The sequence below is a fragment of the Macrobrachium rosenbergii genome, chromosome 51 (genome assembly GCF_040412425.1).
Source record: "Macrobrachium rosenbergii isolate ZJJX-2024 chromosome 51, ASM4041242v1, whole genome shotgun sequence".
Taxonomy (NCBI): domain Eukaryota; kingdom Metazoa; phylum Arthropoda; class Malacostraca; order Decapoda; family Palaemonidae; genus Macrobrachium; species Macrobrachium rosenbergii.
In genome coordinates this window covers 30116136-30140882 of record NC_089791.1, presented here as the reverse complement: position 1 = coordinate 30140882, position 24747 = coordinate 30116136, and the positions used below count along the sequence as shown (strand labels likewise).

At 37.1% G+C, this 24747-nt stretch overlaps 3 protein-coding genes across 3 annotated transcripts in view; 2 read left to right on the top strand and 1 right to left on the bottom strand.

Moving 5' to 3' along the window:
• Window positions 1-268: 268 nt before the first annotated feature.
• Window positions 269-2238, top strand: LOC136833246 (uncharacterized). The gene is made up of 4 exons (XM_067095134.1): window positions 269-432; window positions 992-1247; window positions 1506-1689; window positions 1828-2238. Exons 1-4 carry the CDS (start codon window positions 385-387, stop codon window positions 1862-1864), a joined length of 525 nt encoding a protein of 174 aa, XP_066951235.1. The 5' UTR covers window positions 269-384; the 3' UTR covers window positions 1865-2238.
• Window positions 2239-4113: 1875 nt separating this feature from the next.
• LOC136833243 (splicing factor 1-like) overlaps window positions 4114-24747 on the top strand; it is a 39146-nt gene continuing 18512 nt past the window's right edge. Inside the window, exon 1 of the mRNA XM_067095132.1 lies at window positions 4114-4341. Within this exon, the coding sequence (XP_066951233.1) occupies window positions 4302-4341 (40 nt within the window). The 5' untranslated portion in view covers window positions 4114-4301. The remainder of the gene's footprint in view (window positions 4342-24747) is intronic.
• On the bottom strand, window positions 9213-23086 carry Prp3 (pre-mRNA processing factor 3). Its single transcript, XM_067095133.1, has 12 exons — window positions 22938-23086; window positions 19970-20175; window positions 19540-19752; window positions 18422-18524; window positions 16171-16484; window positions 15604-15792; window positions 14665-14828; window positions 13730-13958; window positions 12655-12869; window positions 12020-12166; window positions 11270-11384; window positions 9213-10057 (listed from the first exon to the last, which is right to left on the bottom strand). Exons 2-12 carry the CDS (start codon window positions 20165-20167, stop codon window positions 9932-9934), a joined length of 2013 nt encoding a protein of 670 aa, XP_066951234.1. The 5' UTR covers window positions 20168-20175; window positions 22938-23086; the 3' UTR covers window positions 9213-9931.

The following is a 24747-nucleotide window of genomic DNA, read 5'->3' as shown; positions in this document are numbered from 1 at the left end:
CTGCATTTCCCTTCACTATTTTATCGCTTCTTACACGATGGCATTGCACGCACTAGGCCCAGGTGGATATGTTCGGAAAGCATGGCATTTTAGACCTATTCCATGAGTGCGTATCGTGAATAATAGTAATCTTCCTTTGCATTAACTACCACGAGTTGGTCTATTAACACTTTACGCTTAGAATAGGCCGTGTGATTGGTTAAGAGCTGGAGTGGTTACTCGTGGCTCCTCCTTCGAAAACTGAAATTCTCACCGGTTTCCTCAGCGGCTTTAGTCTATGTCTTGCTTTATGTCAGAGAAGGAGGACATGATCTGTTTGCTAGTGCAAAATTGCGTTTTCGATTGTGATGTTGCAGGCCATTCGTCTGTTATGTTGTTAAAATTATGAAGGGCAAATTTGGTTTGATTTTCATCGGTTGTTTAATTGTTGTGGTAAGTTATGTTTGTTTTTATTTTATTGATAATTTTATTAGATCTGAGGATCTTTTGTTGGTTTCTTGTGTTAGTATCTCTAAAGTTAACCTTGACTATTGAATAGCCGGGATATTACGTTAGCGTTCATTAAATACAGAAGTAACCTTTCAACGTATTAACGTAACGATTAAATGTGGTGCATTTAAAGTGGCCTATTACGTACTCGATTTTTGTCTTCATTGGCAAAGCAGTCGTTGCACTGGGTATGATTGTTCCATATTAAGTTTTATTAAAGGCCATTGATACTCATTTATGACTTACTACTGTAGGTCAAATTTAGGTTGTTGAATTATCAAGATTGAGGGGCTAATCTAATAAAAATAGCCAGTTTATATAGAACCAGTTATTACATTGTATTGCGATTCATTTTTTCGTGCAAGTGTTTTAGGAAAAAAAGTGAAGTAACCTCTCAATGAAATTTACAGAATTTCGTGCAGTTAATAAGAGAAATGTTATACCATCTTGTTTCACCTGCATCATAAAGTATTTTGACACTACCTTCCATACAAAATTTCAGTGCTACAGCAAGAAGTCTTCAGACTTCTCAGACCGTAAATACGGCACCTTCTATCAAAAATCGGTCGTCGATGACGAAGAGGAGGATCCGAAATCGGTTGCCGAGAAGCCCTCAGCAAGTTTCCCGGTAAACATAGCAGAGCGGATACTGGGTGCTCTGAACGATGTCTTCGAAGGGTTACTGAAGGGGCGGCAGGCCAACGATCCCTTGGTCATGTTCGGCAATGGTCTCAAGTTTGGGCTCTATATGGTACTTAGTGAGTTTCATTTTCTTTAAATTGTTTAAGATTTAAGGCATTTAGATAGTGATCTAGTGAAATCAGCTCATGGAATGCGGTTTGCTGGGTAGAATAGGAAACTGTGATTCTTAAACTCTCTAATTGGTGCGGTTTTCCCCCGGATTGTAACTTACGCTAGTCTCATTTGCACAAAGTAGTTTTATGTTATACTGTACATTCGATTTTTCCAGTTCCTAGTTATACTAGGCGATTTATAAACTGTTAATTATCCTTCAGGTTACTACGACAGACAGGATTGCTACCAGCGTTGTTGGTGCACGGCGGGGTCAGTCCTGGGCTTAATGTCTAATACATCGACAGCAGCATTGCTCGCAGTCAGATACGTTGCACCTCCTAGTTGGCACCATGCTATCAATCTCGCAGAAGAGGGCGCCCTTGGAATTGCCTGTAATAACTACAGGTTTGTATTGTGAGCTGTGGTAGTTTCATAGTCAGATCTGTAATATTTGGTTGTAAAATGAACTAGACTTGGCTAAAGTTTATACTACACTATGGACACGATGCAACTTTCAATTAATGGGTTTCTCTTCTGTTATAGATGTGGCCCGCAAACAGATTCTGACCCTCGAGAGTAACTTGAAGTAACATCGTTATGACCAGTTTGGTTGTTCCGTCCCTGTTGAGTGGTCAATATAATAACACTGACCTATGCAAGCCGCCTGTTTCTGAACCAGTAGGTAGCAAGTACTGAAGAAACGCGTGCCTTTCAAGATTCAGGAATTGACGCGTTTTTTGGAGCGGTAAAAATAGTATGGTAATTTAATGATAGTTCCATTTTAATTCCACGACTTTGGTATCTATTCGACTCCAATCTAAGTTTAGGGTTACTGGGAACTGCCGAGGCCTTAGATGATCAGGGCTTCAAGTTTTTTATGACGGTTTTAATGTATTTAACTTATTTTATTTTTGTAATAGTTGTATGGATAAAATAAACCTTTAGTGAGACTTTCTCGTTGGTGTATTTAAGTAGTCCTAGTTTAACAGAAAAAAAATTGTCCTAGTATTGTGTGGAGATGAGGCGAACTGATGCAGAAACCATTCATTATAATGCTGGAGGTAATGTTTACTGTTGAAATATTTGAATGGATGCCACTTATAATCTAGATCACTCAATTATTTACTATTTTAATACGAAGCTAATATTTTCAGCCAACTAACTTGTTAAAGGACACCAAAAAATAAATTGCCTTAATGAACTTAATCAGCCCAGACCTATGGAAGTTTACACGCCTCTATCATGGTTTAGTTGTGTGTGGGTGACTTTGGCAATGTAATAAAATAAAATTCCGGACATTATAGTACAGTCACGAGAGCAGTGTGTGTTAATGTCGATTGTTAATCTGATATATACCATCACTGAGCAACCGAACAAAGGCCCGCTGTACCATAATACCGAAATGACCTAACTAAACAGGACACGTTGTCACGACTGTTGACAAACACTACTGAAAATGGAGGCGACTAGAAGCTTCAAATGAGCTTTTTTTGGCGAACAAGGAAGTCGCAAGTAGCGTTTAGGTATGTTATTTGGTTGTAAACAGCAGCGTGACACTTCGGTAACTATAAAATCATTAGCATAAAATGGAAGAAAGTTCTTACAAGTATGTGGTGAAGTTAATCTGTCAAACTTTTCAAGTTGTTGACGCGGTTTTTAATGTCTTTCTTCTAAATGCACACTTTAATTTCTGAAGACTTACACTTTTCAAGTTGTTAAAGACTTGTTCCTTTTAAATTGTTTTAGACCTATTCCTTTGAAGTTGTCGAAGACAGTTAAAGTTCCACGCAAGGGAGTTTATTTTGGCAACACTATGAACATCGGTCTAATGAATATTAAGTACAAATCGTAATTTTGGTACACTGTAATGGACATTAAGTGACAGTACTTACCATTAAGAGAGGTGGTGACGAGCTTCACGGCGCAAGCGCAGAGTATTAAAAAATACGTTGAAATCTCCATAACTTGCGGGTTTGCTTTGCAATAACTTAAGCACTTGTGGATAGCAGTTAAGGTATGCGTATAAGGAATAGAAAATAAATAGTTGCTTTGAACAGACTGGCTATGAACTTGCAATACAAATAGTTAACAGCAGATGCGATGGGTAAGGTCTGAACGTGGCTGCGGATGCCGGCATGATGTATATAAACGGCCTGGCAAGGTCAGAGTTTCATGTGACGTCACAGGGAACCTTGTCCTCCCTCCCTCTCCGCGCTATGCCCTTTGTCTCCGGATTGGTGGTAGTAGTAGTAGTAGTAGTACCATGCAGGTGTGATCTGATATTAATAGATAGATTTAGATCCTAAACATGTGTATCTGAAATGCTTTTTGATTTTGCATTATTGTATTTGGGAATCGGCAGTTTGTTTTGATCAGTTCATAGAGAGTTTATTTTTTCTTTTCTGTCTGTATATTCACGGCTTTCATTGGTAAGGGAAGGGGGTGCCTGGGTTGGGGGGTATCCTTCATCCCTTTCTACGAAATGGCAGTTAGGTTACAGGTGCACAAAGGACACCCCCCCCCAGGTGAAATCTCTTTAATGAGAAGTGTCATGAACATCGGGTGAGTAAACTTCCTGAGTTGGGACCAAGGGATGCTCTTTGGGAAATTGTGGAAATGCAATCGCCTGCTTTGGAATTCACTGGAACTTGAATGCAGTGGGTGGGATGTGAGTAACACTTGCTGGGATAATGTAATTAAAATAGTTTACACTAAAAAATGTGGCAGTATCGTATAATATGATAATATGAGATTCCTGTCAAAATTAGGCCTACTTAATATGGATCCTTGAGTGATTTGAAAATGCAGTATAGGTGCTCGACCAGACGTGAAATTTAATTTAAAATTGATCATTTCCATCATCCACTTAATTCCACGAATGATTTTGAGCTGACACTTTGAATTTATGGACATAATGGAGTTACAAATTCGGCAGAAACGCTCTAACAGTATATTTCCCACAGGTCAATGTCGAATTGAAAATCTCGTGGACGACTCGGCCTAGGAACCAACTGGACATGAACTTTGGGGCAGGCGAGGTTTGGAAAAGGGAACGAGGTGAGTAGGCTTTCCTTACATTTTTCTCTCACTCCCCGATTCAGCGAGTAGTTTACTGCTTCCAAGAAAGAGATATGGAGGTCAAGGTTGAAATTAAAACTTGTTCGAGATGGTTTGATCACTACTGAATGTAATTCTGCTGAGGTGAAGTTAAATCGTGTTATTTCCATCATCAGTGCACGTCATGCAGTGCACTATAGCCACGACCTAAGGTTCTTTGCAGAGTCCATGATTCTGCCCCTAGCTGCAACAACCTTTCGTTCCTTTTACTGTACCTTCTTTCGTATTCTCTTTCCTCCATTTTACTTTCCACCCTCTCCTAACAATTGACTCACAGTGCAACTGCAAGGTTTTCCTCCTGTTCCACCTTTCATACTTTTAATGTCAATTTCCGTTTCAGCGCTGATGACCTCATAGGTCCCAGTGCTTGGCTTTTAGCCTAAATTCTCTATATTCAATTCAGTTCCGTACCCAATGCTCTTAAAGTGTGTATATCTGTGTGCGTATGTGTATGTATTCGTGTGTATGTTTATGTGTATGATATAATCCGAAGGACACATCCGTTGGATGCGCCCGCGTGAAGTCCACTCGAACGGACGTCCGCACAGCGGAACCAACACGCCAAGTAAATGTCATTGCCTTGGTTTATTGTTTTTCTTTCAAGTTCACGATCTGTCCACTTCCGTGTTTTTATTTAGATCTGTGTGACTCGTTCAAAGATCGCTGCTTGGATAAACGAGTCTCTTCTTCATTAAAAATTAAAAAATAAAATTCCGCGGTACCGTATAGCTGGCTTCCATATATCAACTGTTTTATGGAATAGGTGACGTTATCCAGTACGTTTAGTTCCAGCTTTTGGTATCCGTTTGGTTTGCAGGGGTTCCGTATGTCTCATTTCGCTATGTTTTTATGGTCGGATGTAATCGGATTTGTTTGTAGTTGCCCGGCCGTGTAGGCCTAGGCTATTGTTCCCACCGTAGACTCATGTCGTACCGTAGAGGTGTAGACTCATGTTTTTCTCCCATATATAGACGGAACATCGCTAAAGATTATTATTATTATTATTATTATTATTATTATTATTATTATTATTATTATTAATGTCAACGATTCTGAGAGCTTTGAAGAAATAGGAGTCTAACGGAAAGTGAAATTTTGGGGTCGTTCGTCATAGTGAAAAATGAAAAGTTCAAGACCGTTTCATTCATGCATTGATAAAACTTCGGATCACTTTATGAGAAAGTAGGATTTTATTTTATTACGATTTTCCATTTTGTCCTACTGATATTTCAAATACCTTGAGGGATTTTTCCGTTTTTACATTTTTACGAATCTTTTATATCGGCATCGATGATCGTAATGTTTTTTTTTTTTAAACAAGTTTGAAATATTAAAAGTAGCCCAGTCAGATCATTGCTTTCCAGTATTTAATTTCCCTTTTCACTTAAGAATATAATTTATTTTTAAGATTTCCTTTCCCCCTCAAAAAAATATGTGACAAATCGTGAGATTTTCAACAAAATATCAGATACATTCAAAAGTAGGCATTCTATAGAAGACCTAGTTTTAAACAACATTTCCTTTAAGTTACAAATATAAAAAGGGCGCCCCTGATGGGCGATAGGTGCGCCTTCAGGATCAAGAAAGCAGTATTAAGTGAAATGGTAGGCTGCATAGACTGACAGTAACCGATTCTTTGATCACTGATATTTTGTGGCTTAATCCTAGGCGTTTATTAATGTTTTACTTTCTACTTTTTTTTTAAGTGTGAATTTACTAGCTTTCATAAAAGGATGCCGATGACTAAGCGTAAATTACTTTTTTATCTTTCGGCGGGTTAAAGGCTTGGTAAAGGTCGCTGCCGAGGGTTTTAATAATAGCATACAGTTCCCTCTTCCGCGTCGGGATTAACCCACTACTATATGGCAGCCCTGGCCCATACGAAAAGCCTTCCCCTTGATTGATGTGAAGGTCATCGGAAGTCGACACAGATATTTTAGGAAGCTTTGTTTCATCACTGCGATGCAGAAGTGACACACGAGGTTGATGATTCTCTCAAATTCTTAGGCTGACGACGGTTTGCGAATTGCGTTAGCGCGCGGTTGAGGGAGGGGGCCATTGCAGTGGCGTCACCCATGACGTAATCATGGGTGATTGAGCCGGGTTGAATGACGAGTTTGTTTCCCGCATTCAGTTGGGTATTTTTTTTTTTTTTTTTAGTTTCGTTCTATGCTCATAGTTTCTATTGTATTTTGACCTCGCCCCAAGGTGTCTGCTACGCATACAGCGAAGGGGTTAGAAGTATCTTTTCCTACTATTTTTTTTATATAAGTGACACTGGGATGCGACACGAGTTTGACGCTAAATCTGTTTATTTCAATTATTTAATTTTATTTGTAGTGGGGGGGAAGATCTAAAACTATGGTTATTTATACACAATTAATTATCCGTTCGACACCAACTTTTTCTTGCAAAATATAACCTGGAATAAAAAGTGTGAGTTAGTTTCCATCCTGAATTGAATTGAATATAGAATTTGGGCCAAAGGTCATTCAGTGCTGAAACGGAAATTGACAGTGAAAGTTTGAAAGGTGTAACAGGAGGAAAGCCTTGCCTTTACACTAAGAATCAGTTGTTACGAGAGGGTGAGAAGTAAGACGGAAGACAAAGAATACGAAAGGAGGTACAGTACAAGAAACGGAAGGTGTTGCAGCGAGGGGCCGAAGCCACTATGCAAAGAACCTTAAGTAATGCCTACAGTGCATCTCATGAAGTGCAATGGCGGCAGTATCCTCCTGGGGGACCAGTGTGTTTTGGTCGCTTTCTTACATGTCCAATTATCTGATGCTCCCTTCAATTCACATCTTTCACACGTAGACCTAATTCAAAATTACTGCATGAAGTCCCATCTAAGCCTGGGCTAAGTTGCACCAGAAACTTATAATGGTTTTTAATGTCTCAGGTTACACGGTTGAGTACAGTTCCAATAATTTTTACCTTTAATTTTCTTTCACCAATTTCATCAGTATAGCCTTTCCACGTCCGTCTTCACCCTGATTGCAGTTCGCTATAGTTGCAAATCTAGACTTATGTTAGTACATTATATATATAATTTTGGGGTAAGAATACTAGTCCCATGTCTCTTCACCTTTACTGCAGTACGCTATAGTTACAAATCTAGACTTATGTTATATATATATATATATATATATATATATATATATATATATATATATATATAATGTATGTATATATATTATATATATATATATATATATATAGGAATTAGTAGTGACTCATACTAGAATGCCATTACCAGTATGACCATGTGTGTGTACCTTCAATACGATTAATAGATTTAGTTAATGAGCGCGAGGCCGCCATTATGCCAGTCACTGGCGGGTAGCGAGAGTTCACGTCACGTCATCATCAGCTCATTACAGAAGCCAGTTCATTGATTATTACTATCATCATTAGCTAGTTACTATTGTTACATGATACTGCAAGAATTATTACTGTTTATTGTAACTGAATTATTTTTATTAGGTTGACGTGAATTTTTTGTTTTTATTTATCGGTTTTATCTGACTCGTGCTATTGTGCCGGCTTGGTCTGTCCGTCCGGCCTCAGATCTTAAAAATTACTGATGCTAGAGGGCTGAAATTTGGTATGTTGATCATCCATCCTCCAATCATCAAACATACCAAATTGCAGCCCTCTATCCTCAGTAATTTTTTATTTAAGGTTAGCCATAATCGTGCGTCTAACTATAGGCCAGGCCACCGGGCCGTGGTTCAAGTTTCATGGGCCGCAGCTCATACAGCATTATACCGGGACCATCCAGAGAGATCTATTTTCGGTGGCCTCGATTATATGTATAGAAAACTCGATTGCGCCGAAGAAACTTCGGCGCATTTTTAACTCGTTTTTTTATGATTCATTTCATAGTTTATTCTTTCCTTTGGAATTTCTCTTTTGGTACTGGGCAGCTTACCCTAGGAGGATCATTTTTATGGGTTACTGTTAAACAATTTTTTTTTTTTTATAAAATAGTGCTATAAGCATTCTACCATTATAACTCGTCATAAAGATTATCAAGAAATTTATTCCTGTTGATTTATAAATTTCAAAACCTTATTAATGTTATTATTGCCTTTCCAGTAACATTATCATCAGTTAAGAAGTGTTGGTTGTGGTCATTCACTCGCCAACTAATTTCGCCATCTGTGGCCTTTTTGGGGGTAAGCCTAGCAACCTCATTCTGAAAATACCAATGCTTATGGAACATGCAAGAAACCTAGGGAGTTTGGTGTAGGTGGTAAGGGAACAAAAACATTGTTGAGAGACTTGCTATGAACAAAAGTTATGAAAAAAAGACTGTTTAGAAAGTCCCCTTACCGGGTGGCGCCATCAGTGCACCTCATGTGGTGTACTGTAGGCATTACTAGAGGTTCTTTGCATATCTTTCTGTCATCTCACTGTTCAGACCTACCTACTCTTAATTTCCTTTCCAGCACTGAATGATCTCATAGGTCCCAGTGCTTGGCCTTTGGCCTAAACTCTATATTCAATTCAATTAAGAAAAATATTGGCACATAGGCCTTGAAGTACCTTGCACAATCGAACTAACAGCACCAATATGGGTATACTGTGACAGCAAAGCACTGCCAAGTTTCATATGAATTATTGCTATTAAATAGTTTGACCAAAACCAGCAATTGGCATTTTTTTTCCAGCCCGAGAAGAACCCTTTAAAATAAATTTTACCAATGGCTGGTCCGTGTCGCACATCAGCAGAGAATCTTAAACAGTTTGACAAGTCGACAGGAATTTGTATGCGCGTGGGATTCCGCCCGATTAAAACGCCTCAGTTTCTTGCCACTGTATATTCACAAAAACAAAAAAAAGGGGAGCTTACATTTCCTCATTTATACTTGATGTGTCTTTTTTTCCGACGAACCACATTGCAACATTTTCTATGCCAGTAATGAGAAGCTTTGTACCACTAACACATTCATGTTTAAAGTACAAAATAAAATCAAATGAAGACGAACAGGGAAGAATTATTTTTTTTTTACATAAGACTCATTATGGTAAATACATCTAAAAAATAAAAAATATGTACAGTATATATGTTACTTATATAATTTCATTTTGTATGCTAAATAGAAACATACTGTATTAGCAAATCTATCAAACAATACCTATTTACAAACAATTTTGGCAAATAATGCAAAATTCTGGTATAAAATAAATTCCCTCGATCATTCAACAGCTAAATTCCAAGTGCCGAAATCATTTTTCCGTTACGTTGATAGTGGAAGGTATCTAAAAGGCAGACAACTACTTGAACCAATTGTTTCTATACTCAAAAGCATGCACAGGTGTTGTCATTGGATATATATATATCACAATTAATCTCATATGGATATAAAAAAGTAAGGAAATTGATCCAAATATAGAACACTGTTCAATCTCCTCCACCCACAAAGCATTTCCAAAGTATACCTGTACTGTGTTAGCAAGGAGAGCTCGCAAGCCAAGAATCTTTTCGCAATTTGTTATATATAAACTATGTCTTATAACAGCTTCAAATTCCTTCGTCCGTCTCCTCTAGAATTTTCTTTCCGTACGCTATGTCCCAGTAGTGCTCGACGCCGTGCTTTTTGAAGTGGTCCCGGGCAAAGTTTTCGGTCGGACAAGCCTTGAACTGCATCTGCGGAAACAAGAGATAAAATGACTAGGAAAGGTTTGCATTTAAAGCATTGCTCATCTGGAGAATATCTTGAAAATTACTCTGATACATACTACCGTACACAATTCTTTCAAGATATTTGAACTGGGGTGTTTGGATGATAACATTTTTATATACAGTATTATCAACAATGAACAATGTTAGCTCAGCTACTAACTTGATCTGTAAAATTGGAGACATTAATAATGAAACTAGGGAAATATCTAAATCAGTTGATACTTAACATGTGCTGGCTACTCATGAATATGAATTGCAACTGAGAAATAAAAAGGGATTTGCCACGAACTGAATAACGGCCAATAGAAGGGCCTTTAAAGATAAAAAATTATGATGATCCACATTCTGTTTAATAGTATGTGGACTGGAATATCTACATCCTCTAGGAATGTAAAAGAAAAATTAATTTGTATCATTACAATAAAATGGTAATAAAACAATTTGAATAGTAATTAATACACATATGAAATCCATAAAACTTCTAAAGTATTAAGAATATGACATAATGAATTTTACTTCCAAACTCTTGGTTCCTAAAGGACGATTCTTCAATGTGAAAAAGACCTGTGAAAACCTACAATTCACCCTAAATGAAAATGTGTGAAAAATATGTGCAAAGGCATTCCTGTTCTAAAACATGATCACCAACAGCACCAGAAATTAGTATGTTATCGAATTTCATTGTGAATGTGCAACATAGCATTAATGGCCACAATATTAATTTCCTGTGCTTGTTTAACCATTACAATGAAAACCATTCCCAAGTATGTCCATACACTTCTTTGGATGAAATGAATATATAAGATTATAATGTGACATTTTTCTGACACTGAGGGAGTATCATGAAAATAAATACTTCACTATAGTTTAAACTCCACTGATATAGCCATCAGTTTTCATGAGCAGCAATAATAATATAATAATAATAATAATAATAATTAATAATAAAAATAAAATAAAAACATCATATGAAACAAGATTGAAATCCCACTGACTTGAACAACAAGCTTCCACACAAAACAATGTCCTGAGTGAGAATACTGAAAATAAGGAGAGAAGAAAAATGGTACCCGTCACCCAACGCTAAGTAATGAATAAAACTGCGCTGCTTGAATGAAAAGGAAGAAGAAGAACACAAAATTTACATCAAAATAACAAAAATTCCATAATCTTTACCTCACCAAAACTTCTGTCAGAAGTCTTGCCTTCCCATATCAACTGACACTTGGATTCTAAATCTGCATCTTTCGAACGGCTTTCTTCAGCCCATTTTATACGTTCCATCATTAGCCTGGAAATGAAACGGCGTAACATCAAGGTAAATATTAAAATTTATGATAAGGCATACGACGACCAATAACATAACGGTCCCTTACGTCAAACACTAATAAGTTATGTTCTAACTAAGGAAGGCCATGATGTTTTTATTTCCTGCGATCTGAGGACTCATTTTCAGAATAAAAAAGATTATGCATATTCACTCAATACATTACAGTGAACCCCTGTACTTGCGGGGATACAACCCCGCAAATAACTAAAATCTGTTACTTAAAACCCTCTAAAAACACTTAGAACTGCCCATTTTGATAGTTTAAACACAGAAACCTTGTAAAATGCATATACCTGAGTATTTTAATAGTTTTATCAGAAAAAGTGCATTTATTCATGAAAATGATATGAAAATACAGTAATTAGTGAATATTTCTTGAAAAAATACCAGAAATGGGCGAATTTTTCAGCAAATAATGGCTAGATGTGTTCCACAGAGAAACCTGCATGTGAGTCCATGAATCATGAGAACGCTGAATACAGGGGGTTTACTGTACTAGCCAATGTTACAACAGAGGAAAAATCAAAATACTCAGTGCACAATGAAAGCAGAAGCATAACAACTGACTTACAATTAACAAATAAGAGTGATCATACCTCTTATATTTTTTCTGTTGTTTGGGTCCTCCTTCAACAACGACAACATTGATATCTTTGAAGAGGACGACTGTGCCAGTCATGTATAGTTGCTTTGCATTAGTTTCTACCTTAAACTTGTGTGAGCCATTTGAGAAATCGGTAACTCTGTGAAGAAAATAATTACATTATTGTATAAGTACCGTGCAATGCTTACAAAATATCTTCTCTACAATATTTCACAAATATTTTAAGGTTTTTTGTACATGTAAATCTTAGATTCTGAAAAATACTCTTTACCCCAGATTATGTGAAGGCTATGTATTAACATGATTAGTGGCCTAAGAAACTGAATTCAGTAAATTAAGTTTTATAAACTTCCTCTCTATCTTACTCATTGTTTAAAGCTTCAAAGTTTCATAGCTCATACACACCAGTTTCCATTACAAATCAGGAAGACCATTTTCAGTGGTAAAGATACATGTAATGGTCTGGATAGCGGAATCGTGTTATGTTAGGATACAAGTTAAGGTGCAGTACTGTACATGTATTTATTCACACACTCAGAGCTTTCAGATTATGATGTCTCCAGATTCAATTTCCCACCAGAGAGACAGAATTTGTAAAATGTAGGCAAATCTGATGGCAGAACTCACTTGTAGACTGAAACTTGAACACCTGTAGATGTATCCTCTCTTATTTTCCTAACCTTCTTCTCCCTTCGCTGGTCTGGTGTGAGCTTACGAGCGGCATTGGCATCTTGGTGAGCCTTCAGTCTCTTTGCCATTTGCTCTCTCACATGTTTCTCCATTTTGGTGGGGTCAAGGACAGCTTCATTCCCTAACACACGCATAAGATTGGCCATGCGTACCTGCCAAAGAAAACGTCAAATTTCATAGTGCTCTTTATAATACGTATGGGACAGACAGAATAAGAAGAGCCTCCCCAAAATATGAGGACGAGCTTTTACACTCGTTAATGCCGAACTAATTTTTGCCTATTAAAAAGTAAAATGTTGCGAGACTCAATCTGGGGATCTTTTGTGTAATGCAATAATTTGCGATGACTGCTTGACAAACTGTAAGTTAATTTTTCCCAAATGCTGAAGAAGCTGCCTTGCCTGGGAAAGCCTTTTTTTTTTATAAGTTACAATGGCAAATAAGATTGTTTTTTGAAATTGGTCTTATCTACTGGGCCTTCCTAATAAAAGTCCCTTGTTTACACTATGGACAATTATTGTTATTAATTAGTTTAACTGGATTACAAAACTGAAATGCTACACACTATGTACAAACAGAGTAAGCCTCTCAATATTAAAAAATATAAACTTAATTTATAAAGCAAACTTACATGGGAGACTTGGAACTATCTGTTTTAATTGCAGTTTTCTTTAAGTTCAAATGACTGTGAGGAACATCAATCGTGCAAAAACCACAATCTTTTATTTTTTTTTTTTCTTGGAATGACACCATAAATGTGTCTTCACATTCATTAGCCTTAAAATAACCATCAAAAATTCAAATCTGTATCTTGTTTAAAAAGACTTGCATCTGTAAACAAGGAAAGATATCCTTGCTTCTTTTAATACTAATAACCTCACGAAAAAACAAGGAAAGATATCCTTGCTTCTTTTAATACTAATAACCTCACGAAAAATATAAAGTACAGAAATAGCCAAATACTGTACTGTTTTATAAAAATGCTTGTAAAAAACAAAATACTTTTGATCACCTTAGGCTCAGGAGGCGGTTCCAGACCTAAACGTATCTTCTCCTGCTTCTCCTTCCAAGCCTCTCTCCTATTCATGCGGCGTAATTTTTTACGTTCCTTTTTCGTAAGGTACACCTGAAGCGTAACTGGCTTAGATGGGTCCGATGGACATCTCATTTCAAGTGGATGTTCTATGAAACTTGTTATGAAGTCTTCCTTCACTGGAACTGGGCTATCTTCCTCAGGATACCTACAATACGAAAAAGGATGTATCCTATGAAACAATGGAACCATCTTGGCCATTGTAAGGCAAGATTACACACAGGTCTTGTATAGGAGGGGAAAGACTTGACAACTGAAGACTTGTAATGATACAATCACTAAATGAATACAGGTAACGATAGGTTGGGATATACAAAACTATCCAAAGGCCTGAAAATGACCATCCGCTTCGCATACTTCAATGGACGTTCATTAGCATCAACCACCAATAATGATACCAGACAAACCAACTTACTTAATCAATCTTGGCATTTCATTCAAATTCTGAAACCACCTCAATTTAATTTCCATATACATGGCCTCTTCTATCAAAGCTGTCCTCTCAATCCATGACCAAAATGTAAAAGGGCAACGGATCATAATGAGGACGTTCAATCAACTCTCAAAGTCTGCCCTGTCTTCAAAACTGAGGTCTTAGAGATGTCAAATAACCATTTATGAAAATGAATATGTTGGTAATGATTATAACAGATGCAGTTTTGATTGACTTCTATGACATTTCATTTCTTAAAGAGTTAATGCATTATAACATTAAACTTGCTGCACAAGAGTGTTACAAAGTACTGTACTGTGCATTTTAAAGTTCTAGTTTTTAAATAGTACTTACGATTCCCAAAGAAATGGATGACTACATAAGTACAGTAGAATCAAAGAATACTGTAACCAAAACTTACTTATTTCCATCAAGGATAACAGAGTCCCACCACTCCACATCAGGTGCCTCGTCCACTGTACTCTTCAGTTCTCTCTGCTCAAGTTGTGCTAGTTTGGCGGCTGATGATATGCCTGTTTTCTTGGCAATCTGAGAGATCTCTCCCTGCAGCTTTTCTAATCTGGACTGTGAAATGAAACACAATGCAAGGTATATTAATCTCGATAATCTTGTTGGTAACAATACTACTCCCTCTGTTGCTACATGAAAGGTTTTAATTTGGATCCTGAAATAAAAAAATGACCAGGCCTATGTCACAGTACTGAAATACAGTGGGTAGAGGTATGGAATGCAAGACAAAGTTTGTGTGTGGGAGGAAGGTGAAAATCAATGATGGTTAGATGGAAAAAGACCAAGACAGGCAGACAAAAGTAAAAGGTTATCAATAATTTTGCTGTAAAGGATAAGAGTGCCTTCATAGACTTTGTTTCTCTTATTACCTTTTATTATCATCATTATACTGCTACAGAACTCTTATCATCCCTTTAGATGGATAGATACAAGATGCTCCTCCTAAAGGTAAAGATTAAATATTTAAAAGAAACAGCATTTGATCAATAGCACAGGTCACAATTGCAATGGATATCAACCTGATAAGAAAACTTAATAGTGCTGCTTCCCACATGCAGAGCCACCCAAGTGGCCAATTTAGATTTTTTACATTTCAGTTCGTCAGTCCTGCTGGACAGTTAAAAAGCTATACAAAATGAGTTCTGTTTGGTACTAATATTTACCTACTTAAAACCAAAGGCATACAAAGACTAATTAAAATTTGTGAATTATACTACATGACATTATCTACTTGATGAAACTCTGCTAAATCCTGAGGAAATTGCTTAGATTTAGTTTTATACAGCTAACAAAAAGTAAGCATTTAAATAATTCCTTGTGAAATACTTACTTTGGCCCTTTCCCTTTGAGCTAATTGGATAAATTTACCAGGGTCATGAAATCTGAAAGGCCGCTTTGACCTCAGTGATGGCCGACTAGTAACCCGAGGGTCGAAAAAGGTACTTTCAACGGTATCTTCCAGAGGTCTCTCCTGCAGCTGCTGCTTGAATTCTTCACGCTTCTTTGCCCTGATGTTAGCCTGAAATACAGTACTGTACTAAAGCTCCCAGAATTTCAAAAGTGTAGAGTAGAACAAGGAAATAACTGGATGTATTTTGCAGATAAAAGCATTATTTCTCCCACTTTGGGGCCATCATATATTGCATCAAGGTAAAAAAGGTTTGCAAATACTATTATTATTAGAAGACGAACCCTTGCATGTGGAACAAAGCCCACAGGGACAAACCAGAAAAATAACAAATTAATAAATAAATGGGAAATACAGAAAGTTAAAATCTAAATTAAAAATAAATAATTTAAGTAAAATCTTAAAATACAGGTTGAATTGTATTAGGGTAGTACTGCATTGCATCTTTGCTTGAACTTCTGATTACAAACCAGTAAAAAGAAAACTTACCTTCAGTGTTGGAATCCTCTGAGTCAAGTGTACTTCTTTGCCGCTCTTATCTACAGTCCTGCCCTCTGCATCCAAAATAAGAGGAGTTGGCTTTCCTTGATCCCCTGCTGGTTTTGCCACCTGTGGCATAACAGGAGCAGCAGCATTCATGATAGGCAAAGGGGGAAGACCAACAATCGGCACACTTCCAAGCTGTGCCTGAATACGAGCTTGGAGCTCGGCGATTCTCGAACCTACGTCAGGGCCGGATCCAGCTCCCACGCCAGTTAACACGGAGGGTGGTGGCTGAGCTGCTAGGGGCACCGCTGAAAAGTCTAAAATTTTTTCAAGTTAAGAAAAATTGTATAATAGAGCATACAAACCAATGCTCTGCACAAATTCTGGCTTTCAACTTAAAGCTGAAACAAGCCAATTTCTGAAATCAGCTGCACAGTTCATAGTGCATCACAAAAAAATGCTAACATTCGTGAGACTAACTCATCACCACCACAAATGCTGTGTGACGCAAAGGGCATCCATGAAAATTTGCCACTTATGTGCATTCCCTTCAACATATCTACTGTCTACCTTCTCATATTCATCATCTGATGTCATAAACCATCTCCTAGGGGTGGTGAAAGGGATATGTCCAAGCCATATCCATCTCCCCTTCACTATTATCTATCTACAGTAAACCCCTCCATATTCACGGTCATGATTCGCGGATTTCTCTGTGGAACATATATACACATTATTCGAGGAAAATTTGCCGATTTCCCTTTCAGCGCTGAATGACCTCATAGGTCCCAGCATTTGGCCATTAGCCTAATTCTTATATCCTAATTTTAATCTCACTACATATCCTGTATATATATATATTACATTATGGTAAGCAAGCTTTGTAAATCATGTTTTTGCTAATTAAAGACCATTGTCATGTATTATAAGTCTGTCAAGTGTCTATTTTTACTCCGCTCTACAACTTCTCTTCCTTTTCCAGCCATTTTTTTTTCATTATCAAATCCATGAGAAGGGTAATAACCAAATGCGGCATAACATTTTCCCAAAGCACCCGCTACTATTTTTGCTGTATATTCGCTTGACAAAACTCCATCAACATTAACTTGACACTGGCTATGTTGATGGGTAGTTTCATTTAGTTTTACTATTTAACCGAGATACCAAAATGTGAGAGACATTCCAAAACAATGGTCCGTGGCCACTGTCAAATGCCCTCTTGTAAGCAACAAAAGCCATCAGACATAGGTTTTTAAATTCTATACAATGCTGCATACCTCAGTGCAAATATCTGATCTGTGCTGCTCCTACCTTTATTAAAAAATGAACTTTTCATCAATTTACTTATCCAGCCTGTTGAAGATGAGCATTCCGAATGTTTTCATCAAGACAAAAGGAAGTGCAAAGTCTCTAAATCTACCCCTTTCAGTCAGGTTACACTATTTTTGCTATCTTTGCTAGTCAACTGATCTTCAACTGGACCTCTCAAAAAATTAAAAACAGCCAGAGAATACTTCGGAAATCTTACCAATTTCTACTTATACAAGAACACTGCAATTATCTGAGACATGGGAACACTATCTTACAGTACTTTCTAAATTATTTATGTCAGGAACGCAAAGCTATACAGCTTTGCATTCCTATTATCTTATTCCTTCTTAACTGGGTGAACTATGCTTGATTATTTTGTATGTTAACATTTCTGCATTAAATAAATTCTCAGTGAATGACCCTAAAATGCCACTGCTACTTAAAACAGGTGGTTGCCAGGATAAACAAACACTTGCAGGTCTTGTCTTGGTTCAAGCTTCAGTCAGAGTCAAGGTATGAGCAGAGCATTGATTTACATTTAAGCAAAAACATAAAAAAAAAATACCATCATGGCTTCCTGTATACCCTGATTATTCTGGAATAATTAGTACTCTGCAGTTTTCTAGCTTGAAATTTCATATTTTGTAATTTTCACAATTAGGATATCTGTATTACTATCACTATCAAGGTTTCATACAATAAAGTGACAAAGAAATGAGCAAAGGTGTAGACTTGATTACATATTTATAATTATATAATTATTGACTCAAAAAGTAGATGAAAATATCTATATGCATACAAAGAAATGAGAGTGTGCTGGAGTGCACTGTTAAGCATGAAAACTCAACACCAAAAAATCAAGAATCTCTGGTGGTCATGGCACTGATTAACGTTTGCAAAGGTTAATATATGGATTTATGAAAAACATTCTACTAAATCATACCAGTGCCATTGGTTGCAGGCTTCTGTGGAACTGGCTGCAGACTGGCCATTGCTTTTTTTCTTTCTTCAATCACAGCCTGTGCTTTAGCCATAATGTCTTTAATCTGAAAGGAAAACACAAGCATTTTTATTTGATAATAAGCACAGCGGGAAAAAGAACACAAAAGAAGGTGACACTTTCTACATGAGCTTACAGTCAAGATTTTCATGACTGGAGCTGACCATTCCTAGGTCTGTCAAATACATTACTCTACCTTTTCCTTTATTTTCCATTAAAAATTTCCAAAATTTCTTTTCCTCCAGGTTATCACAGTGGAGCTGAGGGCATTAACAAAATATGGGGGTAAATGGAATTACAATTCCAAAGATCTCTGAAAACCACACAAAAGCTAGATGTGCTAAGATGCCCAACCTCACAACAAAAGTGATACTTTGGTTTTAACAGGTTTCACCTCAATTCAATAATATGGTGTACAGAATTCTACGGCTACTATTGCAGCCCCAAGTTGGAGTTAATTCTAAAAACATGACAAGAGTAATCAATTATAAATTACAAGCTTCCTCTTCATTTTTGCATTCCCATGCACTTAACTGGTGATTCAATTCCAAACACTCCTCATTCCTTTTGTAATTACCTCCCTTATACATCATCACCACTTAAATGGGGGCTACAATGTCATGTGTACATACAGACCCGGATTTCGGATCAAGTTCTGCAGCTTAAATGCATACAGTATAACTGATGCTTAACTTGAGTATGAATTAAGGCACTGTCCTAAGTTATTAAACTAAGTCCAGGTCTGCATGCTGACATAATCACTACCTTGCTACCTTTCTGGATGTGTATCCCTTGCCATGCTTTGTAACCTATTTGTACCTTCATAAATTATTTTCTGTGAATTTAATGCATGATTTTTCTCTTGCCTTTTCAAACATCTATAGAAAAACAATCCCAAATATCAGATCAATTATTCATAAGCAAACTTTCACTACTCAAGAGTGTTCAGTAAGTTCAAAAGAGCAGGGGTTAAAGTATTACTTATTAATGTAAAGTGAAGCGTCATGGAATTAGTGAGGAAAAATTTCACCTACAACTAATCTTAAGAACATCACAATTACCTGCTGAGCTTGAATCTGTCCAGGGCTGACGGTATTGTTTGGAGTTGGCTGAGGCGCCGGTTGCACAGGTGGTTTGGGTTTCGGTGAAAGCTCTTTGTCCTCCTTCACCCTGGCCCGCTTGCTTTCTTTATCGCGATCGCTGTCATCCTTGTGAGTGCGCTTCCTGGAGGAACTCTTTCCTTTGAAGCCTAAATCGTCAAGGAGCATGAATGCCTGCAGAAGACCAATAATTCCTTAGTGCTGGAATTCACACTAATAGCATCAATTACAAGAATATCACAAGTGTTCAAGCACTGGCACACTGTAGCCTATACAACACCTGTAGATGGGCAGAAGCAATTTGTTTAAAATCTTCACCAGGCTTGGCCTCATGAAAGCAAACGAACAATTAAGTATTACATCACCAAGAAAAATTGTAAACAGTATTTACCTTTTCTGCTAATTTATGAGCTAAGCTTCTTTCCACATAATCCATCAGTTTATCCTCCAGCCTCCTCTTGTCATTTCCTGAATCTACAGCGTGGGTAATGGCCGAAACTACGGACGAACGATCTCGTGTGACATATCTGTTTACCATTTTATCAACGGCAGATTTGTAGTCTTCGTACTCTCTCTTTGAAAGCGACATCTTGAGATCTGAAGATACAACAATAGCAATTACTTTCAATATGCAGTATAAGTATATAAAAAGAAATATTCTAAAAAAATTACACTGTGCTCTGGAACCTGGCAAGTACACCACTGTGACTAAATCTAAGGGTATTTTTGATAATACTGAAGACTTATATCACGCTCCTCTGCCAAAAAATGAGGAAAAGATTGAAGTGCTGATCATAATCAACAGTGTAAAACTGAAGGATACTACCTTGCCCTGGTTCCCGCCAGTCGCAAACTGGAATATTTACCACCTCGTTTGTTTTTGCTGATATTTATGTCTTTCGTTTAGGTTTATAATATTTACAGTCTTTTGTTTATGGTTTTACATTCACCCCTACTACGGCATCCCTCTGGTTCAGGGAACTACCAGTTTCTATGTAAAATGGGCGCCGTGTTTAGTGCCAACCCCTTGGGGAAGAACGTAAAAGCATAAACAAAAGATTACTAAAAATGTAAACAAACAATTGCAAACATCATAAACAAACAAAGGAATAAACAGAAACAAGAACAACCATAAGGTTGTAAATGATCCGGTCGGCGACTAGCATGAACCAGGCTGGGGTAGTTGTCTTCAGTTTTACCTTTAAATTTTTTTTTTTTTTTGATAACTGGGAACTCTTCTTTCTGTATTTCCCCTTACTTCTTCCTAATGAACAACATAATATTCTTTGGAAGCTTGAATTTCAAGTCAATGGCCCCATTGGTGGGCTTGTTCCATATAAATAGGTTTTATTTTCAGAATAATAATAATAATAATAATAATAATAATAATAATAATAATAATAATAATCATAATAATTAACACTATCTACCGTAGGCTACTAAGACTAGGCTAGGCCTATGATAAAACTCAACAATCAGGAGTTTTAGGCCTACTGACGGTATTATTTTATAAGTTGCCAAAACATGATATGAAATTGTAACCTACATTTTTGAAAAGAGCTCCTCATTCTCATTATTTTGAACCCCATAAACACTATGCGCAAATCATAAATAAAAAATGTATCAAATTACGACTTACAAGGCAAGACAATACTGCCTCCCCCACTCCATAGCTAATACGGCAAAATTGTAACCAGTAAACACCCCTGTGTTACGATAGGTTGGTATTTTTTCATTCTTTTAGTGCCCTATCATTTCCCAGCCACTTTTGCATGAAAAACTCAAAATGGTTTTCCATGTAAAAATGACTGGCTGGGGTCTTATTGGCAACTTATAAAATTTTACCCCTACTGACTAACCAATATCCACTTTATCCTGGCTTATGACACTAAGTTACCCCGGGACCCCTAAGTTTTCATTTTCTAAGAGCCGATGTTTAAAAGGGGATCCTTTGACTGTAGGCCTATAAGGAGAGAAATTGTACAGCCTTAATTGAAGGATCAGGCAAATTTTTTTAAAAGTTTTAGCTACCCTAATAGGCCTCCCACACCCGCCAATGTAATTGCATATAAAAGTTCCTACCATATCAAACTATGTCTAATATTGGCCCCTTGAACTGTAGGCCTATAAAGAGAGAAATCGTACAGCCTAGCCTGAAGGATCGGGGAATTTTCTTCTAAAGATTTTAGCTACCCTAAGAGGCCTCCTACACCCCCCAACATAATTGCATATAAAAGTTCCTACCAAATCAAACTATGTCCGATTTCGGCCCCTTGAACTGTAGGCCTATAAAGAGAGAAATCGTACAGCCTAGCCTGAAGGATCGGGGCAATTTTCTTCTAAAGATTTTAGCTACCCTAAGAGGCCTCCTAACCCCCAACATAATTGCATATAAAAGTTCCTACAAATCAAACTATGTCCGATTTGACAACTGTAGGCCTATAAAGAGAGAAATCGCAGCCTAGCCTGAAGGATGATTTTTTTCTAAAGACTAGCTACCTAATAAACTTACCTACACCCCTAACGTAATTGCAGATGAAACTACCTACCAAATTAAACTATATCCAATGTTGGCCCCTTGAACTGTAGAACTATAAAGAGAGAAATCGTACAGTCTAGACTGAATTATCGGTGGAATTTTTTCTACAGATTGTAGGTACCCTAATAAGCTTACCTACACCCCCTAACATAATTGCAGATGAAACTACCTACCAAATTAACTATATCCAATGTTGACCTCTTGAATTGTAGACCTATAGAGACAGAAATCGTACAGTCTAGACTGAATTATTGGGGGAATTTTTTTAAAGGATTTCGTTGACCTAATAGGCCTACCTACACCCCTAACATAATTGCAGATGAAAGTAACTGCACTATATCCAATGTTGGCCCCTTAAACTGTAGACCTATAAAGAGAAATTGTACAGTCTAGACTGAATTATCGGGGGAATTTTTTTTTAAGAATTTTGCTGACCTAATAGGCCTATGAACCGCATATAAAACTTCTACCAAATTAATATATGTCCAATTTGGCCCCATGAACCGTAGGCCTATAATGAGAGAAACCGTACAGCCTAGACTGAAGGATCGGGGAATTTTTTTTTACGGATTCAGCTACCCAAATAGGCCTACCTACACCCCCAATACCTAATTGCATATAAAACCCCCTACCATATTAATATACGTCCATGCAAGTATCTCCCACTAGTCCCAAAAAAAACCCCAAAACAAAATACCCAAAACGGGTCCCCTGCCCAAAAGCAATGACAGCCTGCGCCATAGGCCTAGACTCGCTGTCAAAGAAACCGACGTGACGCCATATTTGACGGGAGCGACGCACACGTGACGCGAAAACCCACCTTTAAACGCGGTAGGGACCTGTCATGAGATTAAAATAAGGTGCATGCAGTGGTATAATGGACTCGGGTCCTGCCTAAACGAACACTTCGAGAGAAATTGACACAGAATAATCTTCCACTGTGTCTGAGGTAAATACGGGTTGCGATGTGGCGAATTTCGATCAGATTTAACCAGTGTTCTATATATATGAATAATGTATTATTAGAACACTGAATTTTATTATAAATATCTTAAATGTTTCGATTATGAGCATATTTTTGCATGTTTCATATGACAAAAACGCAATCTTTGGCTTTACATCATCGGTAAGTCCACGGTAAACGTTTTGGTCATAGAGATTTACAAAATCAAGTTGTCAGCACCTGAAAATTATCGGCCTGCCATTTTATTCCGTGGCCGCTAAGGCAGATATATTTAATGAACTAGAGCTGTTAATTGTTCTCAAATGATGTAGGAAATTTTATTAATAACTCAGTTTAGACAACAGTGAAAACTGGTTGAAGTACTGCTTGGAAAACATGTGGGTTCCTTGGATTTAAAGGCCTAGAAGCCACGAAAAACAAACATTTCACTTTACTCATTACATATGTAAACAACAAACTTTTTGCTATGATACATTAAAGGCAGTTATAGAAAGTTTTAGCGGAAATTAACAATTTACGTAAATATTTTTTGCAAGAAGTAATAAACATGCAACGCATTTATCATCATCATAATTGTTTATTTATTGTTTCATATAGACGTCTGATTCTACATGCAAGTTTGGATGCGTGTTGCGACTCTTAAAAGATTGTCCCTGTGCAGAAATGAATGCATGTTTCAATGAATGTAATATGACATGTAGGAGTTAAAGCTTAGCACTGTGTTACTGAAGCCATTCGGAGCTTTAAACAGCGACAAAAAAAGAGTTGGAGATGGTTAAACAGCAAGTTAAAGAGATCCATAAAATAAAGGGGATGAGGTATGAGGATCTTAGGATGGAACTGGGAGAAAATTCCTCAGTAGCACTGAGGAGTAACAGCTAATTGAAGTTGGCCAGCAATATGGAAGAAAAGAACTAGGATACGGAGATAAAATAAAAGGATAAAAAACACCCTTCAGTGATGCAGTGATGCCTACAGTGCGCCACACGACGTGCACCGACGACACACCAGCCGGCTTCAGAGCCTGCACTGAAATACAAAACTCAAAGTTTTGACCTCCATCAACACCTTTCACTCTCTCCTGATTCGAAAAATTGGGGCTTCCTCTCGAAATTCATCTTGTCTATTATTATAAATATAAACATATTATTCTTATCTATTATATAGCAATAAAAAGGGAGTATGGCTGCTGGAAATGCAATAGACTCCTACAATACGCATACCACACTGAACAGGTACACATGTCACTTGACGAAAACTGTCATACATAAAATTTCATGGCACAGATCTAACACAACTCTGTAAAACGTGATGAATTATTCAGGGCACAATACATTCTGACAATAAACTTGATAGCAATAGGATAATGAAAAACCTATGAAAATTATCCATAAAAAATTCTAAAAGTAACCAGGTCGATATGGTGTCGCCAGCATTCAAGAAATGAATGAATGAATGAATGAAGAAGTAAATAAATACGTAAACGAACAAAATGCACAGATAAACAAAGAAGAAAAGTAGAAAACTTAATAGGCTTGTCCTGCCCATTTCACGAATAGGTAAGACCATTATTTATATAATATATATACAGTATTTACAGCATTTCTCGAATGTATAAAATGATCAACTTTATACACACGTACACACACACACACGCAGACACACA

Bases quoted from the DNA above. Each gene is read 5' to 3' on its own strand.
- LOC136833246 (XM_067095134.1), top strand. From the start codon at position 385: ATGAAGGGCAAATTTGGTTTGATTTTCATCGGTTGTTTAATTGTTGTG. The intron at 433-991 runs GTAAGTTATGTT...ACAAAATTTCAG, and splicing joins TCGGTTGTTTAATTGTTGTG to TGCTACAGCAAGAAGTCTTC. The intron at 1,690-1,827 runs GTTTGTATTGTG...CTTCTGTTATAG, and splicing joins ATTGCCTGTAATAACTACAG to ATGTGGCCCGCAAACAGATT.
- Prp3 (XM_067095133.1), bottom strand. From the start codon at position 20,167: ATGTCGCTTTCAAAGAGAGAGTACGAAGACTACAAATCTGCCGTTGAT. The intron at 11,385-12,019 runs GTATGATCACTC...TTTCATTTCCAG, and splicing joins CAACAGAAAAAATATAAGAG to GCTAATGATGGAACGTATAA. The intron at 10,058-11,269 runs GTAAAGATTATG...TTGTTTCCGCAG, and splicing joins CTGACAGAAGTTTTGGTGAG to ATGCAGTTCAAGGCTTGTCC.